The sequence below is a fragment of the Lissotriton helveticus genome, chromosome 7 (assembly GCF_964261635.1).
Source record: "Lissotriton helveticus chromosome 7, aLisHel1.1, whole genome shotgun sequence".
Classification (NCBI taxonomy): Eukaryota; Metazoa; Chordata; class Amphibia; order Caudata; family Salamandridae; genus Lissotriton; species Lissotriton helveticus.
This window is the reverse complement of record NC_136068.1, coordinates 1,388,680,291-1,388,707,429: the sequence shown is the minus strand read 5'-3', so window position 1 is coordinate 1,388,707,429 and position 27,139 is coordinate 1,388,680,291. Positions and strand designations below refer to the sequence as shown.

Sequence of the window (27,139 nt, the reverse complement as noted above, 5' to 3'; positions counted from 1 at the left end):
TTCCTATACTCTCACAGTTTTGTCTGATGGCTCCGCATTGTGGCGCGGAAAAGTTCTCCGAAGAAAACTGACGTAGGTGCGCCGGGTTGGGACTTATGTGACCTCGCTGACGTCACTTGCGTGGACGACCCATCTACATATCCCTCACTATTGTCTGTTACGAATTAGTCCACCTTATCCTTGACTGAATAACATGCAAAGAACCGTATCTCGAGGATATTAAGTTTACTCTTAACGCAATCTCTTTTGGCTCACCACTAGATGCTATTACCGTGAAGATTGTAAAAACCTTGTTATCCACTTTCCTTTCAGCCATTCACTTGATTTGTTGCAATTTGCTTTTTACAAGCCAATTTCCATATTCCTGTAGTGATTACTCCCCTTCTAAAGGCTTTGTTGGATCCATTTTACCCCCTCAAACTATAGACCAGTCTCTTTTCTTGCTAGAAAAACAAAGATGTGGTAATCAGCAACTTCCTGGAATTGTGTGTTCTTTTTAAATTTACAACAGTTGGGTTTCCTTTCTTGTTTAACCACAGAGACCTTGGTAATAGCAGATACAAATGACAGCAGACTCACCTTGGATGGGAGTGGAAGCACCACCGTCTCCCATGACATCTTAATCACAGTTATGTGTATTGAGGGTCCTTAGAGAAACTGTTTTTGCTCCCTTTTTAGCGGACTTACGTATGCAGTCTCTCTGGACAGTTGCTGATCCACTTTTAAATCTGTCCCTTGCAGTGTCCCTCAGTGATCTTCTCTGAGTCTCACCCTTTTCAACCTTTACATTGGTCTTCTTGCCCATCTAATAGCCTCATTTGGATTGTCATTCTTTGTATATGCGGCCATCAGTTTCCTCATTACTGTGTTCCTTACTTTGGTTTTGTTTCCAAAACATATTATTATGGCATTTGTTAGAAAGCTTTGTTGACAACACAACCAAACTCTGACATGATCACCTTCTTTGCTTTATAGAAACCTTAATGCAATCATTCATCTGCACGCACCTACTCGGACATTGAACATCCCCTGCTTTAAATAATCTTGTACGGTGGATGAGCATTTTCCATAATTACAGCTTCTCTATAGAATAGTCTTCTTTTCTTTAGAATTTTCTTCAGTTTAGCAAGGAATCAAAGACCAACTTTCTTCCCTGCATTAGTATTCCTACTGTACCGGGGGTCAATGTTCTTCAAGCTCCAGGACACCTTCCGGTAATAGCTCGCTTTACAAATGACATTGCATGGCGTAATATGGCTTGACGTAGCATAACATGACATGAGGCAGCATTACATGACATAACAATATCATATCTCTGGTTCCTTGATTCATTCAGGGCCGGCAATATTCCACCACTCCTTGATTCTCTTCTAAAATGTCTTGCATAGTACTCCTCCCTCCGCCTGTTATCCCTCTTGAATCCTGTAACAGTCGTGAAAGTGGTGTCCCTACCAAATGCTATATTATACCCAAACCTACCCCCTTCATATACTGGCCTCTTAGGCTACTACACTGCTAAGGAACTTTCTCAGGGACATTAAGGCCCCACGCATGGCAGTGGCGAACTGTCTTTTAAGTTTCAGTTTGATGGAGGCATCGACATGACAGATATGCTGTCCTACTACAGGCTTCACATCTAATGGTTATAAATGAATGGATTTATGAGTCACAAGCCATTCCAAAATATACCACTCAGAATTGGGTAATGAGCAATCATGCGCAACCACATTACATAAATGGAGGCCAACTCTGCCTGATGCTTGAAGCAATTTGGTGAAGTAGTGGGCTCACAGAAAATACATTCTCATGGTGAAATATGCCTGCCCCAAGTCCTGGTGGGATTTAGTAGGAATCACTCGATTGAAAGATGCAGTTTTACAATCTTAAATTTGGGCTTTGCAAATCTGCAGCAGGAGTTTGACCCTCAAAGAATACACATAATTAGATATCTGATGCTGAGCATGCCTTGCCTCCTTACCTAAAAGACTCCGGTGACGTTTTAGACTTTAATCTCCTAGAAGCTAAAATAGATTGGAGCATTCGAACTCTGCTAATCCTTAATTACTAACTAACCAGATACGTTCTCTGCCCTGCGAGCAACATGGGAGAACGATGTGGCTAAGTTGTCTGCAGCTATCAGATGGGGAACCCTAATGTCTCCTAGAACGGCGGCCACCTGGGGCAATATTGTTTAAGTATCTGAAGAGTACTCACAGTATTCTAGGAAGCCTATGAAAGATGTGTAGAGACTGCGACAGACAGAAGATAAGAATCGTTGATAGTTGTCCTAAAGAAAGGTTAGCACCAGGAAGGTGGTACAGCTCTGGCAAGCTAGTGACCTGTTCTGGGTAGTGCTTAGAAAGGAAAATAAATGAGGATCTCTCTGACTGGATACATTTTATGACGGCCTGCCCGATCATTCAGCTCATCTGCAACGTCTGACTGTAACAGCAACAATCACAAACGCAAAGAAGTCTGGCAAGATGACATGATTCTCTGAGAACGTGAGAAAGAAACCGGTGAAAGCTTCCAGAGTTAAACAAAGTCTGAAACAGAAAATATCATGGCAGTTTAAATAAACAGATCGGCTCAGCCAAAATAGAAACCGTCAGACTTTCTTTTTAAATTGTGTGGCTGAAATCAAATGGTTGTAGCAGTTGCCCAGTATGTCATTTGTTTAGGAAGATATGAATTTGCCTTTGATTGTGGAACTCAATCTAGGAAGCAGACTGAGAATATATACTGGTACTATGAGTGCTCATTATGACAAAACTGTGCTGAGATTTCAGCATGAAATGGCAGTAATTTGGCAGTAAAAGGAAGAAATGGCTTCCCTAAATAACTTGCAGTTCCAATACTAACCACCAACTTGAAGACATTGAGGGCCAGATGTAGGTGGCTAAATACCGGTCGGTAACGCCGAAATTTGGTAAATTTCAGCGTTACTGACCGGTATTTAGCCATGTGTGATGTAGGTAAGGAATCAGTAAATAAGGAATCGGTAAATGCCGATTCCTTAATACCGATTCCTTATTGCTCTTGACTTTAAGGAATCGGTAATACCGATTCCTTAAATGCAATGTAGGTAGCACTAAAAACAGTGCACCTCAGCTTTAAGGAATCACTATATACCACCAACTCCAAGTTGGTGGTAAGAAGCGATTTCCTTACAAAAAACACTCTTTTGCTTTTATTTGTGTGCCATGTGGCACCCATCCATTCCCTTAGGGCATGTATGTGCGCCACATGTGCACACATGCACATTTCAGGGGTGCAATTTAAAAGATTTCAAACAGTAGAACAAGTTCAGTCATATAGCCCATATTTTTCAAGAGAAGTGAATTGTACAACTACAATTACTCGAGAATAACGTGGCATGTCAAAAGAGCCAATCTATTGGAAATTAAAACATGCACTCTCGGAGAGCGAAACACAGGAACATGTCCTCGCATAGTGTATCAAATGAGACTCAACAGTGTAGAATAATTGAGGAGATGAGAGAATGCCAAAAGAGCAGGAATCAATTAATAGAGTTATATTATGTTTCACAAAGCTGAACTGAAAGCTTACTTAACTAAGGAAGAGTGAAACCCAAACTGTGCTTCGGAGAAGAATTAAACTTTATAAAAACAACATGTGTTCTATGTTAATTTGAAGAGACTTCGGTAAAGTCTATCCAGATAATTTATCTACCAGGTATGGACCAATTACCACCTCATTATGCAACATTGCTGCATTTGAAATGTACAGATGATGTCTGGAAAATTTCAAGTTGCAAACCAGGCTTGAAACTTAAAACCAAATTTCGAATTTTAAAATTGGTTATCAGCAAGTATCTTCAAGCTACTTACCAATCACATGGTGAGGTCTGGTAATAAGATCAGAAAATTCTTGACGGACTTGAGCTTGCATTCTGTCCAGGTATAGTGGAGATCATTGAATTTAATATGCTGTGTCTGACCTCCATTAAGGTAAAGGAGGAAGCAGTAGAATCTTAAAACAATTTTTCACCGCTGTGACCTCACCGATGTGACCTCACCGATAAACAGTGCAAGCGTTGCGGGGTTCCATTCTTAGTCATTAAAGCAATATGCTACCTCTGACCCTCCACTAACTAGTGACCACTGGCATCTTGTTTCTATCGTTAGAGGCGATAAACTGTTGTGGTTTCTGGACCTCTGCCACCTCCTGTGGCACATAACCTGGAAGCAGGTGCCCAGCTACAGACCCACCTAAGACACATGGCAGCTATGAAACAGAAGAATGCATACACCAGAATACTAAACAATATGTCTAGGAGTCAACAAGGATGACTTCCTCCTTTTTGTTTCTGAATACACTGTTGAGACTTTCCCTAACCATCCACTGTTCTTCATGTTTTTCATCAGAACAAATGTGCAAGTCATTCTTATTAGGGAGTTTATCTGTGTATTGACTAAACTAAAATTGTGTCTTTTTTTCAGTTATTATGGACAAATATCAAGAACAGCCTCATCTTTTGGACCCACACTTAGGTATGCTACCAATTGTAAAGACTGGTGGGAGGGAATCATGCATGTAATGGAGAATTTGAGAATGCAAGGCTCCCTTCAAAGACTATCTAGCAAGATGGAGTGTACAACAGGGGACAGGTAATGCATGTAAAGCTGCCAGCTGCAACTGGTAACCATACACTTGTAAGCGATACCATTACATATTTTTATTGCATTTATGGTTTATCTCATTGCATTGGTTACTGCATCTTTACAGTTCACCTGTTGTTACTCTCATCTGTGTTGACACACTTGTATTGATCCACAGCTTTCGCCAAAACTCCCCCACTTGAAAGAAAATGCATGAACGCAAGTGAAATTGCGCACCTAGAATGCCCTTGCTCAGCGCACAAACCCACAAAAACCCAAAAGGAAATGTAAACAATTCACACCTTCTCTGATTCCATACACTGGCAGGGATACCCCTCAAAGCTGTCATTTAACTTTTCTACTATATAAACTATTTACCACATCTGATGCTCTGTAGACCCAAGGCTCAGCTTTCTTGACTGAAATAGGTTTTACATTTCTGAATATCAGTCGTCCTGCTACTGAATCCATTCATTTTATAATACTCCTCTTTTTGATGGATACTTCTGCCTGTGGATCCCTCACCTTTTGAATAACCCCTGCGCCAGCATTCAGCGGGAAATTCTTTCCTAGCTCTCCCACGTCGATGAGGACGTCACAATAGACGGGCTCCGCTAGCGGCACCGTATGACCTCATCGGAGCCACAAACGGACCTCGTTGGCGTGCTGACGTCCGTTCCCTTTTTTCCGCGCCGTCGACTCTTAATGGTTTTTCTAGGGGCTCTCCATTTTCAACTAGAGTGTGGCGGGCATATGTCAATCACAGACCCGCACGATGACTGCCTCTGGTGGTTATCTTCAGATCATGACGTCGAAGAGTGCAGAAGATGAATCCATAGGCGATTAAGGAGCGTAAAGCCAAGCTGTTCATGGCCAAAGCCAAGAAGGAGAAGAGGGGTCGGAAGAGGGTGAATCCTTTATCTTCTCACACTTCGAAGTCGAAGAAACATAAGAAATATAAGAGAAGACATGGCTCTTAGCATCGTTCTTCGAAGGCCAGGGCTTCGAGGACGTCGACTCCGACTGAGTGACCTCGTAGGAAGGACTTTATCCCCTTCTCCTCATGTTCCATCTCCGGTTCCGGGGTCGCGGCATCGAAAGGTTCTTTGCAGCATGAAGGTTCACCCACCCCAGCGACATCCCCGGCGCCTAGGGAGTCCTCTCCAGGCCGGGTGGCATCACCTGTGCGGGCGCCGTCCCCGACTATGCAGCCTCCAGTTCGACCTCCGGTGACTCCTCTTCAGGAAGGCATGGATCCAAATGCTCCTTTTCCTGCTCCTGGGTAAGATTCTTCGCATTTTCTCAATGCGATGTTTGGCATGTTTGCCAGGGCATCTGCTCCATCCGGCACGCCTTTGGGCCCCGTGGGTCCTTTGGCCTTTAACCTGGGGGTTCCTCAATTTTATTTCCAGGCACCCTTCATGCCATTCTTGCCGTCGACTCTGGCTTGGCATTTCCGGGCGCCGAGATCATCCACTCCGGCTCCTCGGACTCCTTCGGCTGCTGAGTCGGCGCCACCGTGAGTTCGATCGACGTCGAGGTTCGAAGCCGGAGTTCCTCCGTCTACGCCGTTGAGGTCTTCACCGGCGCCGCGTGTGTGGCTCCACCGACGCCTATACCTAAACAACGCTCTAGGAGAGAGGCACAGAGGCTCCATGAAGAGGAGGAATATGCACAGAATCAGGAGGAAGTGGAGATTGTTGAGTCTATGGACGAGTTTGAAGGCCTTCATGAAGCTAGTGGCCTTGATACTTCTCCTGAATATAATCTTCCATTTGCAAGTGGAGGTGTTGTACAGGACATTGCTCCATACCATGTAGTCATAAGGAAGGCGGCTGATTTACTTGGTTTTCAGCTTCCCTCAGCTGAGGTAAAATCTAATATTCTTACAGAAGTTCTAAACACATCTTTGTCAACTTCTGAGCCGTTGCTTCCCTTTACGGATGCTTTAATCCTGGAGGTGTGGCAGAGCCTTTATCTGCTCCTGCGGTTTCTCGTTTCATCCCGAGACGGTACAGGCCTGCCCCTGGTGATCTGGATTTTTATCATCTCATCCTGAGCCGGAAAGTTTAGTAGTCGTCCAGGCTTCTTGTTCGAAGAAGTCTTCTGGTGCTTTCCCTACCATTCTGGGTGATAGGGATTCTAAAAAGATGGAGCAAGCTGCAAAGGTGTTTTCTTCTGCGAGTATGGCACTTAACTCCACTAATGCAACTTGCCTTCTTGGACGATATATCCATGCTTTGATGGACTCAGTTGTGCAATTGGCCCCGAAGTTGCCTGATGAAGGCCGTGACAATTTCTTAGAAGTCTTTTCGGATTCGCAGGCTGCGGCACGTCAGGTGATTCAGTCGAGCATGGACACTGCCGACTCTGTGACTCGTGTGATGGGGTCTTCTGTGGCTGCAAGGAGACAGGCATGGCTTGGATCCTCTGGTTTCTCTGCTGATGTTCAGGCAACTTTGTTGGATTTGCCCTTTGATGGGTCACAGCTCTTTGGTTCAAATGCGGATTCAGCCTTAGGGCATTTTAAAGAGAGCAGGGCTACTGCAAGGTCTCTGGGTCTCCAGGTGCAGTCTGGAGGATACGGCTACATGCGATATCGTGGATTTGGGAGGTCTGCTTCCTTTCGTGGCCGCCAACAATCTCAACAGCTGAATCCCTTGTACAAGTCATATAGAGGGAAGAACAAGAGGCCTCAGGGGTGCAGCTCGACAGCAATCCTCCTCCTCCTCCTCCTCTACCTCTCCTCCCGCCACCGTTGGTACAACAGGAAAGCAGTTCTAGTTCCCCCATCTTAGAAAATGTTGGTCCAGTTGGAGGTCGGGTGTCCCACTTTCTACAAGATTGGAGACTGATCACGTCCGATCGTTGGGTCTTGAATCTTGTAGAGAATGGGTACGCCCTTCCCTTTTTAGAATTTCCTCCTCCTTACCCTCCTCGCCAGGGTTGGTGCTCAGAGGACCACCTACTGCTTTTGCAGCAGGAGGTTCTTACTTTGCTTCAGAAAGGTGCGATAGAGGTGTTTCCAGAGCAGGAAAGGGGTCAGGGTTGCTACTCCCGGTATTTCCTGATCCCCAAAAAGGACAGTCGCTTGAGACCAATCTTGGATCTCAGGATTTTGAACCTTAACCTTAAGCAGGAGAAGTTCAAAATGTTGACCTTGGCTCAGGTTCTTCTTGTGCTGCAACAGGAAGACTGGATGGTGTTCATCGATTTACAGGATGCGTATTTTCATCTTCCCATCCTGAAGTCGCATTGGAAATATCTCCGGTTCACGGTAGGGTCGCAACATTATCAGTTTGTGGTTCTCCCGTTTGGTCTTACTTCCGCACCCTGAGTCTTTACAAAGGTGATGGCGGTGGTAGCGGCTCATCTCAGAAGGTTTAGGGGTTCCTGTTTTCCTCTATCTGGACAACTGGCTGTTGAAAGCGGAGTCTCCAGAGTTGGTTTCGTGCCACTTGCAAGTGACAACTCATCTGTTGTTCAAATTGGGGTTTTCAATAAATGTACTCTAATCTCACCTGGTGCCTTCTCAGCGCAGCCTGTTCATAGGGGCAATACTGGACACTACTGTATGTCGAGCTTTAGAGGATTCTCAACATACAGGAAATTATTCCTTTATTTCACGATGGAGCGGTTGTTCCAGTCCTGAAGGTCCTTCGCCTGCTCGGTCTGTTTGCTTCCTGCATACTGTTGGTCAACCATGCACGCTGGCATATGAGGGCACTCCAGTGGTGCCTCCGCAGGCAGTGGTATCAGCACAGTGGAGTTCTTGGGGAGAAAATCTGAATCTCCAGAGAAGCTGCAGCAGAGCTGACTTGGTAGAGTGTGCAGGGCAACCTGGCTCAATGAAAGCCCTTTCATTCTCCTCCGCTGATGGCCACAGTGATCACGGATGCCTCCACTCTAGGGTGGGGAGCTCATCTGGGGAATCTGGACGTCAAAGGTCTTTGGTCTCCAGAGGAAAGTTTGCTTCATATCAACCTGTTGGAATTGCGGACGATATGTTTTGCACTAAAGGCTTTCCTTCCTTCCCTTCGCTATCAGTCGTTCAGATCCTAACGGACAACACTCCAGCGATGTGGTACATCAACAAACAGGGAGGTGTAGGGTCGAATCGTCTCTGCCGAGAGTCTCTGCTACTCTGGTCCTGGGCTCAACTCAACGGATTTGTGTGTTTGCAAATCATCTGGCCGGTGTGCTAAATGTTTGTGCGGACAGTGTCAGTCGGCGTTACTCGGCCGATCACGAGTGGCAGCTTCATCCGGAGGTGGTCCATCGCATCTTTCAGTTGTGGGAATTTCCTCTGTTGGACCTGTTTGCCACTCACGAGAACGCCACCGCCCGTTGTTCTGCAGTCTCCAATATCCGATGCAAGGAGTGCTGGGGGTGCATTTCAATTGGATTGGAGTTCGCAACTCCTTTACGCGTTTCCTCCCATACCCTTGATTCCTTGGGTTCTGAGGAAGATTCGACAAGACCGGGCCCAAGTCATATTGATCGCCCCGGATTGGCCAAGAAGGGTGTGGTACACAGATCTACTTCACCTCTCATCGCACCCTCCGCTCCGTCTCCCTCTCATTGAAGACCTCCTCTCACAATCGCTGGGGCAGGTTCTACACCCCCACCTCCAGAGCCTGCACCTTTATGCCTGGAGATTGAACGGGGCAAACTGAGTTCCTTCTCTCGCCCGCCGGATATAGTGGATGTTATTTTATCGGCCAGGCGAAACTCCACTAAATCTGTTTACTCTTCCAGATGGTCCAGATTTGTTAAGTGGTGTGGATAGAGAGAGACATTGATCCTCTTAAGGCCCATGTGTCTAATATTTTGGTTTTCACTTTCTTTGGCGCAACAAGGTTGTGCTGTAGCTACCGTCAAAGGCTATTTGTCGGATTTTATATGTGTGCTGGATCAGCCGTCTTTATTTAAGTCCCCCATTGTCATGAGGTTCATTAAGGGCCTTACAAATAAGTTCCCCCCCATACCTTTCATTATGCCTCAGTGGGATTTGAATCTGGTTCTTACTTTTTTAATGGGTTCTCCATTTGAGCCTCTTCATTCTTGCCCGTTGAGGCTTCTTACTTTTAAAACGGTTTTCTTCATTGCTATTACCTTGCCTAGGAGGGTAAGTGAGCTTCAGGCTCCTAGCTTTTCTGACCATTCATGCGGACAAGTTGGTTCTAAGGACAAGGGCTGCTTTCCTTCCCAAGGTGGTTACCCCTTTTCATATGGGACAGTCTATTACTTTACCCACCTTCTATCCTCCCCCTCACCCTTCTAAAGAGGAGGAGATACTGCATCCTTTGGACCCTAAGAGAGCTGTCAGTTTTTATTTGGGTCAGACAAGAGATCTGAGGCTGGACGATCAGCTCTTCGTGGGCTATGTTGGGAAGATGAAAGGCAAGGCTGTGCACAAGAGGACTCTTTCCAGGTGGATTATCTTGTGCATCAAGATTTGCTACGCCCTGGCCAAGGACCCTCCTTTAGGCATCAGAGCTCATTCCACCAGAGCTAAGTCTACTTCTTCTGCTTTGGCTAGAGGTGTTCCTGTTATTGATATCTGTAAAGCAGCAACATGGACCTCCCTCCACACCTTTGCAAAGCATTACTGCTTGGAATCTGAGGTTAGGAGGGATGGCCATTTTGCTCACTCTGTTTTGCAGGATTTTATGGTCTAGTCAGGTGGACATCCTCCTCCAGGAGAGGTACGGCTTTGGAAGTCTATTCAAAAGGTGAGGAATCCACAGGCAGAAGTACCCATCAGAAGAACCAGTTAGTTACCTTCGGTAATGCTTTTCCTGGTGGATTCAATATCTGCCTCTGGATTCCTCACGGTCCTACCCGCCTCACTGTTGTCCACTTGCTTTTACCAATTTTTTTTATTTTAATCATGTTTGTTTTAATAATGAGAAATGCTTTTCCCTTGCCATTTCTCTTTGCCTTTATTGATTATGCATTTGTGATATTACATATGTGTTTATACTTGGTATGTTATGTATGTATTTGAAAATGTGTCGGTCCACCCGTTTCCCTCGGTGGCATGGAAAAAATGGGTGGAACTGACGACAGCACACCGACGAGGTCCTTTTGTGGCTCCGATGACATCATACTGTGCCGCGAGCGGAGCCTGTCGATTGTGACATCCTCGTCGACGTGAGAGAGCTAGAAAAGAATTTCTGTGGAATGCTGGCGCAGGGGGTATTCAAAAGGTGAGGAATCCACAGGCAGATATTGTATCCACCAGAAAAAGCGTTACCAAAGGTAAATAACTTGTTCTTCTGTTCCAGAAACCCACATTAGCCCACCAATTGGTGTCTGTGCTTAGTTTGCATTTCATTATTCTTGTAACCCAGAGTTTCCCCTCACGTACATGTTTTTAGACTAATACTGTAGGACTCGCAGCCCATGTTCCTTTTCTATTTCTAGTATATGTTCTTAGACTTTATACATCAAACCGAAGTAGAGAAACATGTTTATTTTTTCTAAAATGAAAAGTCTCATTTGAACAAGAACATTGTATGGAGTCCCGATCTGGTAGTCATGGTGCCCAGAAGTGCATTTTGATCAACCGTATCAAAAGCTGCAGTCAGGAGACTCCTTAAACTTGCTTCTACTTAGTTCAGCTTTCTTAGATCATTCTCAGCAGTGTTAAGAAGGACAGTTTCCTTGCCTGTGGCCCTCTCTGAAGTCAGAGTGATGAGGGTTTTGTAAATTGCTTCGATTAATGGACTGATTAAGTTGTTGGAAGACAGGTTTTTGAGTCTTTTTGTTAGGAATAGAAGTCACAGATAGTCCCAATAACTTTGTGATAGGCTTTTGGTAATTTAAAAAAAATGCATTTCACAATGCCTTTTTTCTAAGAAATTATTTTCCACTATAGAGGAACAAGCATTCTATATATGCTTGTATGTAAGGGAAGTAGGAGTGGGCAAATCTACAAAAGAGCAACAGAGATATGAAGTGTTAAAACCCTGGAATACTATTAGAGACCATTGGCAGACAGGCAGATAATAGAAGCATTCGTAAAGTGTGGGGTATAGTGTTCTCTCAAGAGGTCAGTTTTCAGACTCCTGAATTGCTGGAGGGTTTGCACATATTTGATGTCTGGGGATGGTTTTCTGTGTAAGCGGAGTATAAACCAAGAAGGTCTACATTTAAGGTTTATTGCTTACTGAAAGTTTTTGTCTCCATTCTAGTGATCACATATTGCACTATCTTCCTGTGGTGGTTGGTTTCTTGGACAAGGAGGTCGGGTAGTATTTCTGATGGTATTGTAGATTAGCTGTTTGCCTTTAAGATGACGAGAGGCATGAGATAAAGCCATTGTGGTTCTGTCAGTGTTGTGGTGTTGTAGTTTAACTTCAAGCCTCTGTTGAGACATGCGATTGTGAGTAGGTGCTTGAGGGGTACTAAAGTGGTGGCAGGTAGGCTACTGGTCAGGGTGTCAGGATTGGGCGTGCACTGTTCTGAAATCAATTTATAGGAGAAAGGGTTTCATGTTTTTTTTCTCTGGAGGAGAGCTGATGCCAACCGATTTTGTTTTTTTCTGGCTATGTGTTCTCTGAAATTGAGGCATTTGTCAAAATTATTCAGAAAGATTTTGAATTGTCAGTCATTTGGGAGGTGAAGCCGTTTAGGATTGCCAAACGTAAATCTATTGTTGTTTGGCGCCATAGGCAAGCAGGAGGAACTCTGTTTTTGTTGAGCTGAGCATTTAGTAAATACATGGCATCCAATTCCAGATGGGCTTGACGCAAGTTTTCATTCACTGAATTAGATTTTTTGGGAGTTTAAGGTGGAGTTGAGTGCAATTGATCTATTGATGGATTTTGATTCTGTCAGTGAGTATGAATCCAAAAGGTTCCATGTAGAGACTGAAGCTGATAGTAGCAAAGATTGATGTCTGGCATACTCTGCAGGAGATTGGGAGTTCTTGGCATCTTGCAGTACCCCTGTCTATACGAACGGTTGGTGATGTAGCAGATGAACCATTGCGGAACTGTCAGAGAAACCTAGGCATGTGTCTTGGGTTTGAATCAGTGATTGATGGTTGTCTGTGCAGAGGTAGTTGATGAGGAGGGCGTCACTAGCTGCTTGAAGAGTAACTGTATCTGTCCTGGAGCATAGTCTGAAACTGGATTGATCGTTCAATAGAAAATTGTTGTAGATGTGCTCCTATAGTTGTCTATAGGTGTCCAATGGGGCAGAAGTTAGCAAGGTCACTTGGGTCCAGCTTTGGGTTTTTCTGCAGGAGAAAAATCACTCCTGATTTGAGTCTACTAGGCTGAGGGAAAGAATTGACAATGTTGAGAAGGGGCATGGTGGGAAGACTTCTTTGACCAGGTTGTGTCGCAGTTGATTCATTAATTAGATCGATGGTTTTTTGGAGGAAACTATCATTTTAAATGAGTCCTATTTGAGTTTACTTACAAGTTGAAAAATTCTGTCTTAATTAGGTTTATGAGCATCCATGTTTATAAATAGGTACAGCATCAAATGTAATTAATAAACTAATATTTTAGCTAGCCATTTTAATATCCTGTCCCTTGTGAGTAGGGCTGCAGGCCCTTTTCTTCCTAACTAAGATCCGTATATATTTGAGGTTTGAGATATCATGAATTCATGATCGGAACTAAAAACATCTGTGTGACTTACCTCTGTACGACTTCACTCTTTGATGGACTCAATGTTTTGAATCTCCCCAAGCTATTTAAAACCGCTAAAAGACAGCATAGAACACTTTATTAAATTGTAATGAAAATAAGATTGTTTGTCTGGAGCCAGTTCAGATCCTTTAGTGAATGAGTGAGGATATTTGTGCTTTGGCATTTTGTAATCCAATTTGTAGATGTTGATCTGAATCGGCTGCAGGTGGGTCTCTCTTGTACTATTAAATCAGTGTTCTGAATATTTCTCCTGTGTTTATTCACAGAGTGGATGTTGAATTTGTTGCTGGACACAATTCAAGATGAAAGGTCCCCTCCTTTACTTAGTCACCTGGCTTTCAAATTTCTATATCTAATTGCAAAGGTACAGTACACATTGTTTCTTGTTATTTGCTAAAATGGTGTAATTCATGGCCACCTTCGTTCTCTCCAGTAGCCTGGACCACACTATGCCGTGGCAAAGCAATCACTTGGGCTAAAAGGTGATGCTGATGACCTGCATCAGCTTTTAATAAAAAATCTTTTGTGCATGTTGCTCAGTGTCCGTTCTTAAAACTATAGTGAGCTAAAGCCCCAAAATACGGTCTTTAGTTCTGCTGCATACTAACGGCTTGACTTTCAAGTAAGTGAACAGAATTACACAGAACCGTCCTCTGGGATTGAAATCTCCCTAAGGTTAATGAAGTTACAAAGTTCAAAGTGGAACAAAGACCGAAGTGTTTTAATGGTATAAATAGCCAAATATTCAAGTTACTGCTCAACCTGGTGATTCACCAATCTTTTGTGGTACGTTGTACTTCTTATGCAAGAACACAACTAGTATGACTGTAGTACTGGTGCAAAAAAATTGTGGTTTTCGATAAATCGCCTAGCAATGTAGAGGCTACCTTAGGCCAATAGACTTAGAAAGTTTGACAGCAACAGAGGGAAGCTTTGAAATAACCAAAATAATCTCAGAAATTAAAAAATGATATAGGGAATTTAAGTAAGGGGAAAACCTCGGGAGCAAATGCCCTCTCTTCTGAATTCGGCCATACTTATGAAGATATGTTAGTGCCTAAGCTAGCTAAAGTTATATACCAAGTTATACTAGAGAGGTGTCCCTCTTAGCTCTAGTAACAAGGTCGGGATAGTATCTTTACTGATGATCCCCAGATGAGATGCACTGGATAGTTCCACATGTTAATGTTGGGTAGACGTATACCCCTGAACATCTCTGTTTTAGGGATGTAAGAGGTTCTCTGCCTGTTTTTGCATCCAGACGCCAGTGAATAACCAAGTTGTTATACATTCTTGTAGTCAGTTGACCCTATAAATTGTCAAATCAGGCATCCCCTTCCTTGTAGCTCTTCCCTATATCTGTTGGGGTAAGTTTAGATCATGAAAAGGATGGATACTATGGAATCTAAACCCGCCTTATGAAATGCATGAATGAAAGTAGGCTGAGATGAAGTTGTATCCAAAAGGTAGATTTATTCTTCAGTTCAAGCAGGACAGGAACATTTGATGATAACATGGTTATAGTTGTATCAGCAGCAGTATCAGCCCCACCAGGAGCAGCATCCCTGCTGCTCAGCCCACATACAGCAAGTTACTTTCCATTCAACTAAACACACAAGAACACTCCGTGACATCACTCACACAATGGCTGAGCAGCAAAGTACAGAACACAGAGAAAGGACTAAACATAATGAAAGCAAAATACCATACACCTTCCTCCCTAAAGGAGACCATAACAAACAAATAATGAGGCATGAGGGATGAAAGGGAGAACAAATACATACAGAGAAAAGAAATACAGCTTGGAAGACTTAACACTCACACCCCATTCAACAATTGAAACATGTGTGCAACAATGAAAGCAACACATTAAACATAAAAGCAAATGGGTTTGAGCCCTCAGAAGTGTCCCAACACCCAGAACTACAAAATGAATTGCGCACAACTGTAAATGCAAACTTGGAGCGAAAAAGCCCTCTAAATGTAGTTTGAGTAATAGTATCAGAAGGACCCATCACCATTCAGGAGAAATTTGAACACAGCAAATGTCCACCACCAGACAACAGTAAATGCACAAATGGAGCAAAGGTGCCCCGTAAATGTGGTTTGAGAATCCACGCACAGAAGAACCCACCACCACTCAAAAAGGGTTTGGATGCAGCAAATGTCCACCACCTGGAAACGCAAAAGATAAGGACACAATATACTTTCAATAGCATTGCGTAATTCTCTTCAGGCGATGGAAGTAGTTGCAAAAGCACCGGCCCTGTATATCTTCAGAGAAGATTTGCCTTTTATGTGCCTGGCAGAGTGCTGCGGTCCTCTGCCCAGTGGCTGATGCAGATCCCGAAGTTCAAGCACCAGCGTCTTGGTGGAAACTCCTTTGTGCGTGGGGATGGTTTGGCCTGGAACCTACTGCCTTTAGCCCTGAGGACTACTCAGGACCCAGTGCTTTTTATGGTTTAAATCTTTTATTGAAGTTTCAAAACAGGAAAAACATACAGACCACATTTCCCCCTCGGGTAGAACAAAGTCAAGCTCTTCTTGTGCAACCCAGTCAGAGATGTGTGGCAGTGAGAATGACAACAAGTCCAGACATGTAGGGTCTCTGCAAAGGGGAAAGAAGTCCACAACCCACCCCCCCCCCCACCCCTCCTCCTTGCCCACAAAGCAAAAGAAAAGGGAAAGGGGAATCACCACGCCACCCAGGGAGGGTAGCATCCAAACCTCAGCCCTGTGTCTTGCGCCTGCTCATTGGGGCCCTCGGCTCCTCGATCGGAGTGTCAGCTAGGTGCAAGTAGCGGGGGCAGCTCAGCTCCCTAAACTCCCCGTGAGCAGAGTCAAAAATGGTCGCCAAAGTTCTGCAAACTCCTCTCCTCTCCCTGCCCTTGCCAAGGACAACTTCTCCATCCCCAGAACCATCCAGAGCAGGTGCAGCCAGCCATTATGTGGGGTAGGTTGTGTGGTCCTCCAGTGTGCCAGGATGTTCTGCACAGCTGCCCCCAGCGCAATCGCTATAAGCCTCCCTCTCCTAGATATCAAGGGGTACATCAGGGCATTGGGGAGTCCTAACAGAATGTAAGGTGGGAATTAGGGAGCTGAGTATCCAAATGTGAATCTGTCATCTAAGATCGAACTCCAGTAGGGTTGCAAGCGGTCGCAGCTCCAGAGTAAATGCTCCAAGGTGCCGAGCCCCCTGCACCCCCTCCAGCAGCGATCACTAATGCGGGGATCCCATTGATGTAAGCGTTCAGGTGTATGGTACCAATAGGAGGCCACTTTGGTCAGGGTTTCGGTGAGGCCCATGTGGTAGGCCGAGTGTCTGGCCCTGTGATAGATGCAATCCCATTCTTTGTGTGTAAGTGATCTCCCCAAGTCCCGTTCCCACCTGTTCCTCCCTGCGTTATGTGTGTAAATGTTTGTGAGGAGGAGCTGCTGGTACGAATCGGAAATCAGTTTCTTATCAGAGGTTCGGGTAACCAGCCACTTTTCATACGGAGTGAGGGGACGTTGCGCCCCCCGGTCTGAATTCTGGCGGCAAAGCCAAATGTCGGACCTGTAGATACGGTAGGCGGTCAGATTCTGGTATACCATAGTCCTCCTTCACCTGCTGAAAGGAGAGGATGCCGTTTAAGTTGAACATATGTCCCAGGACCCTGCAGGGTGAGCGTCTCCAGGCTAAAAAATGCCCTGGGGTCCAGTCCCGGGGAAAACTCAGGATTATCGAACAGTGGGGTCATCGGAGAGGGAAACTAGGTGAGCTCACGCCGGGTCGCCACCCGATCCCATACATCCAAGACCGTGCTTTTAATCTGTGATGCGTATAGATTGGGAGGGCGGTGGCATCTGAGGAGAAACGGGAACCCCCTGTAAGGGCCTGCCCCGCCACAGCTTGGTCTTGAAAAAGCCAATTCTTGCCCGACTCCAGCTGGAACCACTCCACCAAGGTGCGGAGTTGTGTCGCTTGATAATATAAAAGGAGGTCAGGCACACCAACCCCACCGTGGGCGGGCGGAAGTAGCACAATGGCATGCTTGAAGCCTGGACGACGACCGTTCCAGATAAAGCGCGCCAAATCAGACTGCGTCCGCTGGAGCCAGCCGGCTGGGGGCGCAGAGGGAGAGTTTGGAACACGTAAAGGATTTGTGGGAGCAGGGTCATCTTAGTAGCTGCTATCCGCCCCAGCCATGAGAGCGAGTGATGTTTCCATCTCCGGAGTTCGTCGCCGAGGCGCGAGCGGAGCCGAGCGTAATTCGCTTCAGTAGTGGCCTGGACGGTAGGGGCCAACAGAACTCCTAGATAAGGGATGGTGGTATTTGACTGCTGCAAATCGAACTCGCCTTGAACCTCGACTAGTGTCTCTGGCGACAGGGAGATATTCAGGGCTTCCGATTTCCCCACGTTGATCTTAAACCCTGAGGCCAGTGCAAAGGTATGAAGTTCGATAAAAAGTGCTCGGAGCTACTGTATCGGCTCCGTAAGGGAGAGAAGGATATCATCCGCGTATAAACTGATCTTATGCACGTCGCCGCCAAAGGGGATGCCCTTGATGAGGGGATGTTGCCTGACTCGTTGCGCCAATGGCTCCATGTACAGGGCAAAAAGGATAGTGGAGAGAGGGCACCCCTTTCTGGTGCCCCTGCCGATCGGGAAGCGCGGGGAGGTGTGGCCATTGACACGGACCGTGGCATTGGGCTGACGATAGCAGTTCAGTATGCGGTTGCGGAGAACCTCCCCCACACCGAAGTGTTGTAGCACCAGTTCCAGATAGGGCCAGTGCACCCTATCGAAGGCCTTTTCGGCATCGATGGTACATAGCATGCAATCTGGCCTCGTCCGCGTCCCCGCCTCGGTGAGGTGGAGGACCCTTTTGGTGTTATCGCTGGTCTGCCGTTGGGGAATGAAACCAGCCTGGTCCGGTTCCACCAGCTGCTGCATGTATGGCGCCAACCTACTCTCGAGGATGCCCGTGTAGAGCTTGAGGTCCACGTTTAAGAGGGATATTGGCCTATAGGAACTACAGCGTGTGGGGTCTCGGCCAGGTTTGGGTATGACCGTTATCGCCGCCTCTAGAAGGTCCTCCGGAATGGCACCGGGTTGGCTGAAGGTATTAAAAAGGTCCCGCAGTAGCAGGGCAACCTGGTGACAGAACGTTTTATAAAAGGCCGCCGAGTAGCCGTCTGGGCCCGGTGATTTCCCCAATGTGATGCGGAATATCGCCGAGACCACCTCCTCCAGGCCAATGGGTCGATCAAGGAGCTCCGTTTGCGCCTCGTTCAGTGACGGGAGGGGCGTGCCTCCCAGGTAAGCACGGCCAGCCTGGAGGTCGAGCGAATCAGCTGCGATTAGAGATTCATAAAAGTCCACAAAAGCCAAAGCTATGTCTACACCGTCGACGGCTAGGTCTCCCCGACTGGTCCGTATGGCTCTTATGCCCTGTCTTTGGCGTTGCTCTCTTAATTTACTCACCAATAGCTTTCTGCAGCGATCACCCCCAGTATAGTATGCATGTCGGAGGCGTAGAGCCGCATATTCCGCCACATCTTGGTCTAGGGCCGCCAGCATCTTCCTCTCCGTACAGAGTTGGCGCCAGGCTCGGGCTGCCCCCGTTCGTTGGTGCATCTGCTCCAACTCCGCTACCCGTTGGGTTATTTCGGCTCTCTTCTGGGCGCGGTCTCTATTGTTAGCCATGGCGATAGAGATGAACTCTCCCCTCAAGACTGCTTTGAGCGCAGCCCATTGTGTGGCCTTAGTGGTGTCAGTGTTGGCATTGTGAGTCAGAAATTGGGTGATGGCGGCTTTAATCCGCTCCACTACGGTAGGGCTCTGAAGCAAGGCATCCCGCAGGCGCCAATGTCGAGGTGGGGCAGGCACATCCGAGAAGAGCAAGGTGGTCATTACCGGGGAGTGATCTGACAGGGAGGTCGGGAGGATATCCACATTTTGCACTCAGGGCACCAGTTGTGAGGAGCAAAGAAAGTAGTCAAGCCTAGCATAGGATTTACGGTCCGCAGAGTAGTAGGTGTATGCCGTGGAGTGTGTGTGGAAGTGTCTCCATAGGTCGACCATGCTCAGGTCTGCTAGATGTGTGTGACCCACCGTGGAGAGTGATCCCAGCTGCCCCGAGCGTTGGCAAGAACGATCCGCCGTGTTATGGAATACTAAATTGAGGTCGCCCCCTAGTAACAGGTGTGGTTGAGTGTTCGCTGTGGCTGTCTCTAAGGCCGTGTGTGGGAACTTTTCCTGACCTTCATTGGGTGCGTATATGGCGCCCACTAAAAGTGTCTGCCCAGCAATCAGAACGCAGTGTATCAGCAACCTGCCCTTGATCTCTGCCTCCCTCTGTAGGACTTGACCCCTAAAGGATCTAGATACTAGGATCGCCACCCCCGCCACCTTCTTAAATGCTGACGAGAAAAACTGCAAGGGGAAGGCCCGGGATTTAAGTCGGTGGTGGTCCCTTAGCAGCAAGTGTGTCTCTTGTAATAGGCAGATGTCTGCTGTGGAGTGCTCTAGAAGGGAAAGTATCGGGGGGAGGAGCCAAGATGGCGATCGGAACGGTCGCATAACCGCCTCGCTCCGTGATCCCTTCCTCCCCGCCACTTATCCTGTATTTCATCCTGTTCGGGGTGTTCCGAATTTGGTCACCAAGAAAGAGCCTTCACTTACCATCCTTGTCCGGGGCTCTGGCGTGCAGTTGTTTCGGCGTTCTGCCCTTGTCGCCTTGCTGGCCTTCCCGCCCCTGACGCCGGGGCCTCGAGTGCAGTGCTTGCCCGGAGATGTTCGGAGTGCCGGCGGTCCGGAACCGGTGGAGAGACCCGATGGTGGGAGCCTGAGAGCCGCGGGCCGGAAGCCCTGGAGCGGACCCACCCCCGCGGGTGGGCCACCCCGTATGTCCGATTGCCTGCCGGCCCGGAGAAGAGAAGCCGCGCGTCCGGCACCCCTCAAGTGGGTAGTCCACTCCTGTTACTTGTCCCGCCCGGGGTCCGGTGCTGGGCTCCCCCCGAGTGTTGTGGGAGCACGCCCGTTCTTCTGGTGACTCTCCTTTCTCCGCCGAGCGCCATCCGCCGCGGATCGGTTGTGTGCCCTGGGGCCGCCGGTGCTCCTGGTGGACTTGGAGGCGCCCACGATGATGGCGGCGGGCGATGTGCTTAAGATGGCGGATGGCCCCTCGGAGAGTCTTTCTCCTGGAGACAGGGAAGTTGCTGCATTTGTTCTCTCCAGCCCTCGTTTGATGCGGGCGGCCCCTACTCGGAGTGCTGTCTTGTCTGCCCTGGCTGCTCTGGGGATCGACCTGTCCTTGAAATGCCGAGACTTGGAGTCGCGGATCGCCGCCATGGCTGCTCCGCCATTTTGTGACGCGGTGTCGTCTTCCCGAATTGTAATGGTTGAAACTTCTCCGGCTGCTGTGCTGGGATCTCCGGCTGGGTGTTTGATTCTATGGGATCAAGTGGACCCGGTGCCGATGCTGCAGTGTTTCCTACATCCTGATTTCTTTGCTTCGTGCTGGACAGCCCAGATATTGTGCTTGGCCACGTGGATCGTTGAGGTACTTTTGCATTCTGACTGCTGCCGAGTTCTCCTGGTTGCTTCTTGTTGGCCGGGACGGTGTTTTGCGGGGATCCCACTGGCCTTCCTTGACTGGTATGGACCCACTGTATCATTCTGCTCTTCGGCCGTGGCGGGGTCTGGAAGCTCGACTCTTCATAAAAGTGGACAGGGGTGATTGTGCCTGAGTACCTGTGGGACCCTTTTAAATGGCATCTCCAGGCCTCATTATTTTGGTTAGTTTTTGTTTTTCATCCTTGTGTGGACTTTTCTCAATGTCCTTTTCGACCTCGATTGGTGATCCGTTGTTGCGGGTGGGGTAGTATTCTATGTTTCGATCGCTGGCTCCTCTCCTCTCTTGTCCCTCTTTTTCCTCTCCTTCTCTCTCTTTCTCCTTTCTCTTTCTTTGTTATTATTCCCTTTCTCTTTCTTCTATATTTCGGGTGACTCTGGGCGACAGGCACGCTGTTTAGTGGGGTAGGCCGTAGCCATTACAGTGATGTAGGGTGGGGGGGGGTGTTTGTTATTTTAGTTTCTTTTATTCTATGGTCCCTTTTTGCTTTTTTCAGGGGGTGGGCTATGTCCCTTGGTTTTCACTCCTTTGTCTCGTACGTGTCCGCACTTTCTCCTTTTCCGGGGCGGGAGGGCTGTTCATGTGGCGTCCACGTTATTTGTTTGCTGACATTTGTCCTTTATTTTTGAACCTTTGCTGGGCGTGGGATGTCTTTGGGCTTCGCCCTATTAGGGTTATTTGATTGCGTGGGGGGCTGTCTCCCTCCCGCCCCCCCCTCTTTTTCTGTATATGTTGCGTGACGCCCGGTAGATATGGTTGCTGCCTCCTCTATAAAATGTAAAATGAAACCTTTCTTATCCTGGCGCTGACTGTTTAACGTCTTTATTTCACGTCTATCCTGTATTCATTCTATTGTACGCATTGATGTTGGCTTTTTCTTTTGACTCTCCTGCTTTTGCGGCCGGCCCCTGTGGTTGTAGGCCTGCGCTTGTACTTCTACGTGTCTTTCAATAAAGGTTTTAAAAAAAAAAAAAAAAAAAAAATAGAAGGGAAAGTATCGCCCGACGTTTGACAGGGTTATTTAGACCCCTCACGTTAAGAGAGAGGATTTTCAATCGGAGCGGTGCCATAGATGAGTGGTAGGAACTGCTCGTCTCTGAACAAGACGTGGGAAAGCAAAAGAGGACTCAAAAATTGGTGGACAAGGAGGATCCACCCCTCCTTTCCTCCCCCCTCCCCACCTCCCCTTCTCTGTTCTCCCACTGCCCCCCCACCCCAACTTCCAGCCCCCTCAGTTCAACTATCCCACCTCCCCCAACACCCCTCCAAACATTGCCCCCCGCCCCCTTCTCCCATTCCCACCCCGGGACCCCGAAGAACGGACCCCTCTGCCCCCCACCCATTCCCCAACACCCCAACTGTTTGAGTCCATAGTCCCAGTCCTGTCAGAACAACACAGGGCTGTGGTAGTGTTACGTGCAGGAGCGCAGACCCGTGTCGACCTCTTTGGCCCCCCGTCCGACCCCCGATGCGAATGCAAATGTGCGGGGAAGTCCCCCCTCTTTGGGTGAACAGAATCACTCAGAAGCTGCTGTTTCTTTGGCCACCTCTAGAATGGCCGTCGCTCTCTCCTGCGAGATAATGTGGGCTTCAGTCGCGGCTTTGGGGAACGTCTGCGGCCGACTGTTTGCCAGCCATCTCTGGGTTGCCCCCGCTCCAGTCTCGGAGATGGGAGCTCCTCCTCCGTTTCTATGCCCAATAACTTGCAAGTGTATTTGAGAGAGCGCAGCTGATGCAGGGCACCGTTCCATTTGAAAATGAGTCGGAACGGGTGACCCCAGGAGTACGGAACCTCATGTTGACGTAGGAAGTCCGTGGCGATCTTGAATGTCTTCCGTTTCTGCAAAGTGATCGCGGAAAGGTTCTGGTAAAGGGCGACGGGGTGGCCCCGGAACTAAAGCGGCTGTTTCCGCTGGGCTTCGCGGAGGATTGTTTCCTTGAGTGGGAAGTCTGGGAGGAAGGCCAGAATGTCCGGAGGTGGGCCAGAGGAGCGTCGGAGGGGTGGGGGGCCCACCCGATGGGCTCTGTCTTTCCGGATGGCGAAGCTCGCGGATTCTCCCAGTATGTCCCTGAAGAGGTCTTGCAGGTAACCTTTGATGTCCGTCCCCTCTGTCTGAAGAGGGACCCCCGGACCCGAATGTTGTTTCGACGGGACCGGTTTTCCAAGTCCTCCGCATGGGCCTGTAGGTCCAGGTGCTGGTCCTTGAGCCGCAAGACCTCTTGTTGTAACTGCTCAACCTCTTCACTCCGGGCGCGGTCGGCGTCTTCAATAGCAACCACGCGTTCCCCCAGGCCCTCCACGTCTCGCCTAAGCTCCCTGACCTCACCGGCCACCTCCTGTTTCAGTGATTTGAAGTCGTCCCTGAGGGAGTTGAACAGCGATTCTAAAAAGGATTTGGTGATAGGCACATTGTCTTCTGAGGGGGCCGGTTGTGGTTTCGGAACCTCGGGGGAAGGCGGCCCTTTTTCAGTCTTGGCCTGGTTCTTCGCGAGCGTCTCCGGGAGTGTGCGGTCCCCTTTCTTCCGGAGACCTGCCATAAGGGCCCCCATGCAGCCCCGGGCCCCGGCGTGGAACGTCTAGGCCTTTGGTGCTTCTATGTGTGCCGGCGTCAGCCCCAGCGTGTTCCTCTCTAGCTCCGTGGTGTTCCGCTGCGTTGCCCCGGCGTCTCGCGCTGGCACAAATGCTCTCAGCCGCCACAGGGGGGCGGCCCCGTTTTGCGATGCCTCTCGTCCCGGGGCGCCGCTGAGCTCCACCTCACCCCTAAAGCAATCGCTTGGCCGTGGGAGAGATACCCCCTAGGCCGATCTCAGCTGGCCCAGACAATCCTTGCTCCACGGGAAGACCACCTTCACCCCCGTGGGCTCCAACTGAGGCCCGGCCCTCGGGCCCTGGCTGTGTGAACGCCTGTGTGTCACTGTCTGTCCTCCCGGGGCCTCTGCTCAATAGGCCGCACTCCCAAGATGGCGTCTAAGGGCCTATCCTCAGCCCGGCTACTGCGGGCGTGCGCTGGCCACTTCTCTACGGCCGCCCTGACCACTGCCCCGGGGGTCCTGCGCCGCAGACCCAGCAACTGAATATGCGGGCTCGTGCTCTAGTCCCCGGGCCTCTCCTGCTCAGTTCTGCTCCGGGACCTCTGCGCTGCTGCCCTATGCCTGTAAGGCGTTGCCAGGTCCAGCTCCGGGGGCTCGATTGTGCCCCCCGAATTCCCGACCTCCACCTGCCCCCCGCAGCTCTCCTCACCTCTGGGGCCTCCTTATGACGAGAAGGTCTGCTGACGCCCCCGCCGCTCCCAGGGACATCCGAGGACGCGCCTGGCAGGTCCCGTTTAGGGCAAGAGCCGGGGCCTCAGCTACCGCTTCTCCCGGCTTGTTCCACCTCTCTTCCCCCGGCTTGTTCCACCTCTCTTCCCCCGCTGAAGCACAGCCGGCCGCGGCCGCCCGCCTGATTGCGTCCCCGCCGCCAAATCCGCGGGCAGGGCCGGTAGATGGCTCTGATCTCCGCTGGGTCTCGGGCCGCTACCTGGGAAGGGCCCGGCTGTAGTCACCGGGCGGATGCAGCCGCCATAACTCCCTCCGTGGTCCGGGCGTTGTTTCGTCTTGGCTCAGGAAAGCACGGGAGCAGAAGCAGCGTAGCGTCCGGTCTCACCGGAATGATCGTGAGGATCCCCACAAGCGTCACCCAGACTCAAGGTGCTCGGGGGGGGGGTGTATTTCATGTAAAGAGCGTTAAGGGGGCCTGGGACGAGGGAGCCACCCGAGGAGACATCTGTTCAGTCCGCCATCTTGGCCACGCCCCTCACCCAGTGCTTTTTAAAAAAAAAAATGCCAACAGTCGATTGTTATGATTTGTTTTAAGCACTTGTAAATAGCACTTTCTATGTCTATGGATTATTGCAATGTTTATTATTTAAACATGAATACGTAAAGTTTTTGTTGACACTGATGAAGGCGGGATCGCTGAAACGCGTTTGTCAACTTGCTTGCTGAAGCGCTAATTAAATAATATATAACTGAACCCCCCTGGATTCTTTTTTGCGTGCTCTTGAATGTGTTTTGTGGACATACAAAACCGGAGTTGGGTATATGAATGCGCGTTGCACCACGCGCCGAGAAAGCACCCGTAGCAAGGAGGAGCAACGGCTGGTGAAGAAACGAGTTGGATATATATATATATATATATCTCCAGTAGGTAGTTATAGTTAGGACCTAGTTTACATAGGAGAAGCGTTTTTTGACTTGACAATACCTTTGACACCGGTTGACGAATCTTCACAATCTTTTCCCAAAAAAGTGTCAAAGTAAGTTCTGTTGTGCATTGGAAGTTTCGGAGTGATCCATTAAGTGGGGCCGAGATTAAGGGGGTTAAAAAAGTGTTTTCCCATTTTAATTCCCATCAAACGCGTAGTCAAACCTTCAGACCGAAACGCAGGATGGAATTACACCAAATTTGGCAGAAAGGTAGATGTTGTTACACAGATTGATCTTTTTGTTATTTGGTGCAAATCCGTTTAGTAGTTCTAGAGAAATGTTAGTTGGAAATTATAGTCATATCTCTGGCCACAGATGTTTCGTGATGATTTCACAATCGCCAATGCGTGTGTCAAGAAGTACCTGAATCTCCACGGAAGCAGGATGGACGTTTTTTTGCCAAGGCCCGCTCACCGGTGCCGGCACCAAATATTTATGGTAATGCCCACCAACAAGGGGGATAGGGGAATTGGGCACAGAAGAGACAGACACAGGATGGTGATAACGCTCTCGCTAAATGGAACCTTCTCTGGAAAGTGTCTTCTTATGTTGCAACCAACCAGTATCGATCCCAGTAGAGGAAACCCATCATGCACAGAGGGAAAAGGGGAAATAATAAAGCAAGCTACTCTACAACCTATCCTGCTATCTTAAAGGTATAACTAATTCTTACCAATAACTCCTATAGACTTTGCCTCTCTGCTGTAGGTAATTAGCAAGATAACAATATTATCACGCACAGTTACTTGGGTAGTATTCATAAGGACTGTAATTAGAATGTCACTGTTCTCTCTCTCTCTCTCTCTCTCTCTCTCTCTCTCTCACATGTTCTGTGCTGGATGATGAACAGCGAATACAACTCCTCATAGGATCACTTGCAAAGGTTACTCGCAAAAAGGAGCAGGGAAGGAAAAGGTAGAGCGAAAAGGATAGGAAAGCTCGCAATAGGGAGGAAAAGGAGAACTGTTCTGAGTGCTAGCCGGAATCTCTTACTGACTTTCAGTTGACGGTGAAATTCGAAATCCAGACGCAGCACAGATGAGGAGCTGAAGTGACCTCTCCATGCCACAACAATATCCTTTGAAACTCTTCCATTCTGGAACCGAGTCTGCTAAGGTAAATGGATGGCTAACTTTACGGTGATTATTTAGTTCACCGCAACAAGGACGGAATGCCTCTCTAAGCCTAGAGGGCAAACAAAGTAACAAACTCCAAGTACTGTCACAAATAGTCTGCCTCCCACTCTGTGAAGAGGAGCGGACTGGAGTCCCATGTAAGCCTACAGGTTCTTATAGGGATTGATCATTTGAGGCTTCACAAGGAGCCCTTTTCTCTTCTGTTTTCGCTTCTGTTTTCTCTGACTGCCTATAAATACAGATACAATGCTAGCCTGATTACTGACAGTACCCACTCTCCAAGGACGTGAGTGGAATCTCCGTAAAAGTCGAGGGGCATGGACATCTACAGCTAATTACCATGACCTATCCTCAGGCCCATAACCTTTCCAGTCACCTAGGTAGTAAAGCCTCCCTTTGGTTCTTTTAGAGTCAAGGATGTCTTTTACTTCGTGCTCAGTATGCCCATCTATCAATAGAGGTGCTGGGGGCTTAGCTACCCTAGTATTGGGAGCACTATTCTTTAGTAGAGATACGTGGAAGGCTGGATGGAAGCCTGAATTAGAGGGTAATTTTAATTTTACTGTGACTGGACCCAGTATTTTTTCTATCTCATAAGGTCCCACAAAGCGTGGTTGGAATTTTTGATTACTGTTTAGATGAAGATGACGCGAAGACAACCAAACCTCATCTCCCACCCGGTATTCTGGTGCAAGCTTCCGATGTTTATCTGCCTGTTTCTTGTAACCCACCTTGGCCTTAGCTAAATTGTTCTGCTAGCTGTATGGAGCAGGTCTTTCATTAAGTCTCTTACTGCCGGGAGCCTCATGTCTCCTTGTCCAATAAAGGGATTGGGATGTCTGC

At 48.2% G+C, this 27,139-nt stretch overlaps 1 protein-coding gene across 2 annotated transcripts in view; it reads left to right on the top strand.

Moving 5' to 3' along the window:
* TBCD (tubulin folding cofactor D) overlaps nt 1-27,139 on the top strand; it is a 2,437,462-nt gene that overhangs the window by 87,583 nt on the left and 2,322,740 nt on the right. For both annotated transcript variants that reach the window (XM_078654702.1, XM_078654703.1), the window contains exons 3-4: nt 4,464-4,514; nt 13,558-13,655. In XM_078654702.1, the coding sequence (XP_078510828.1) occupies nt 4,464-4,514; nt 13,558-13,655 (149 nt within the window). The remainder of the gene's footprint in view (nt 1-4,463; nt 4,515-13,557; nt 13,656-27,139) is intronic.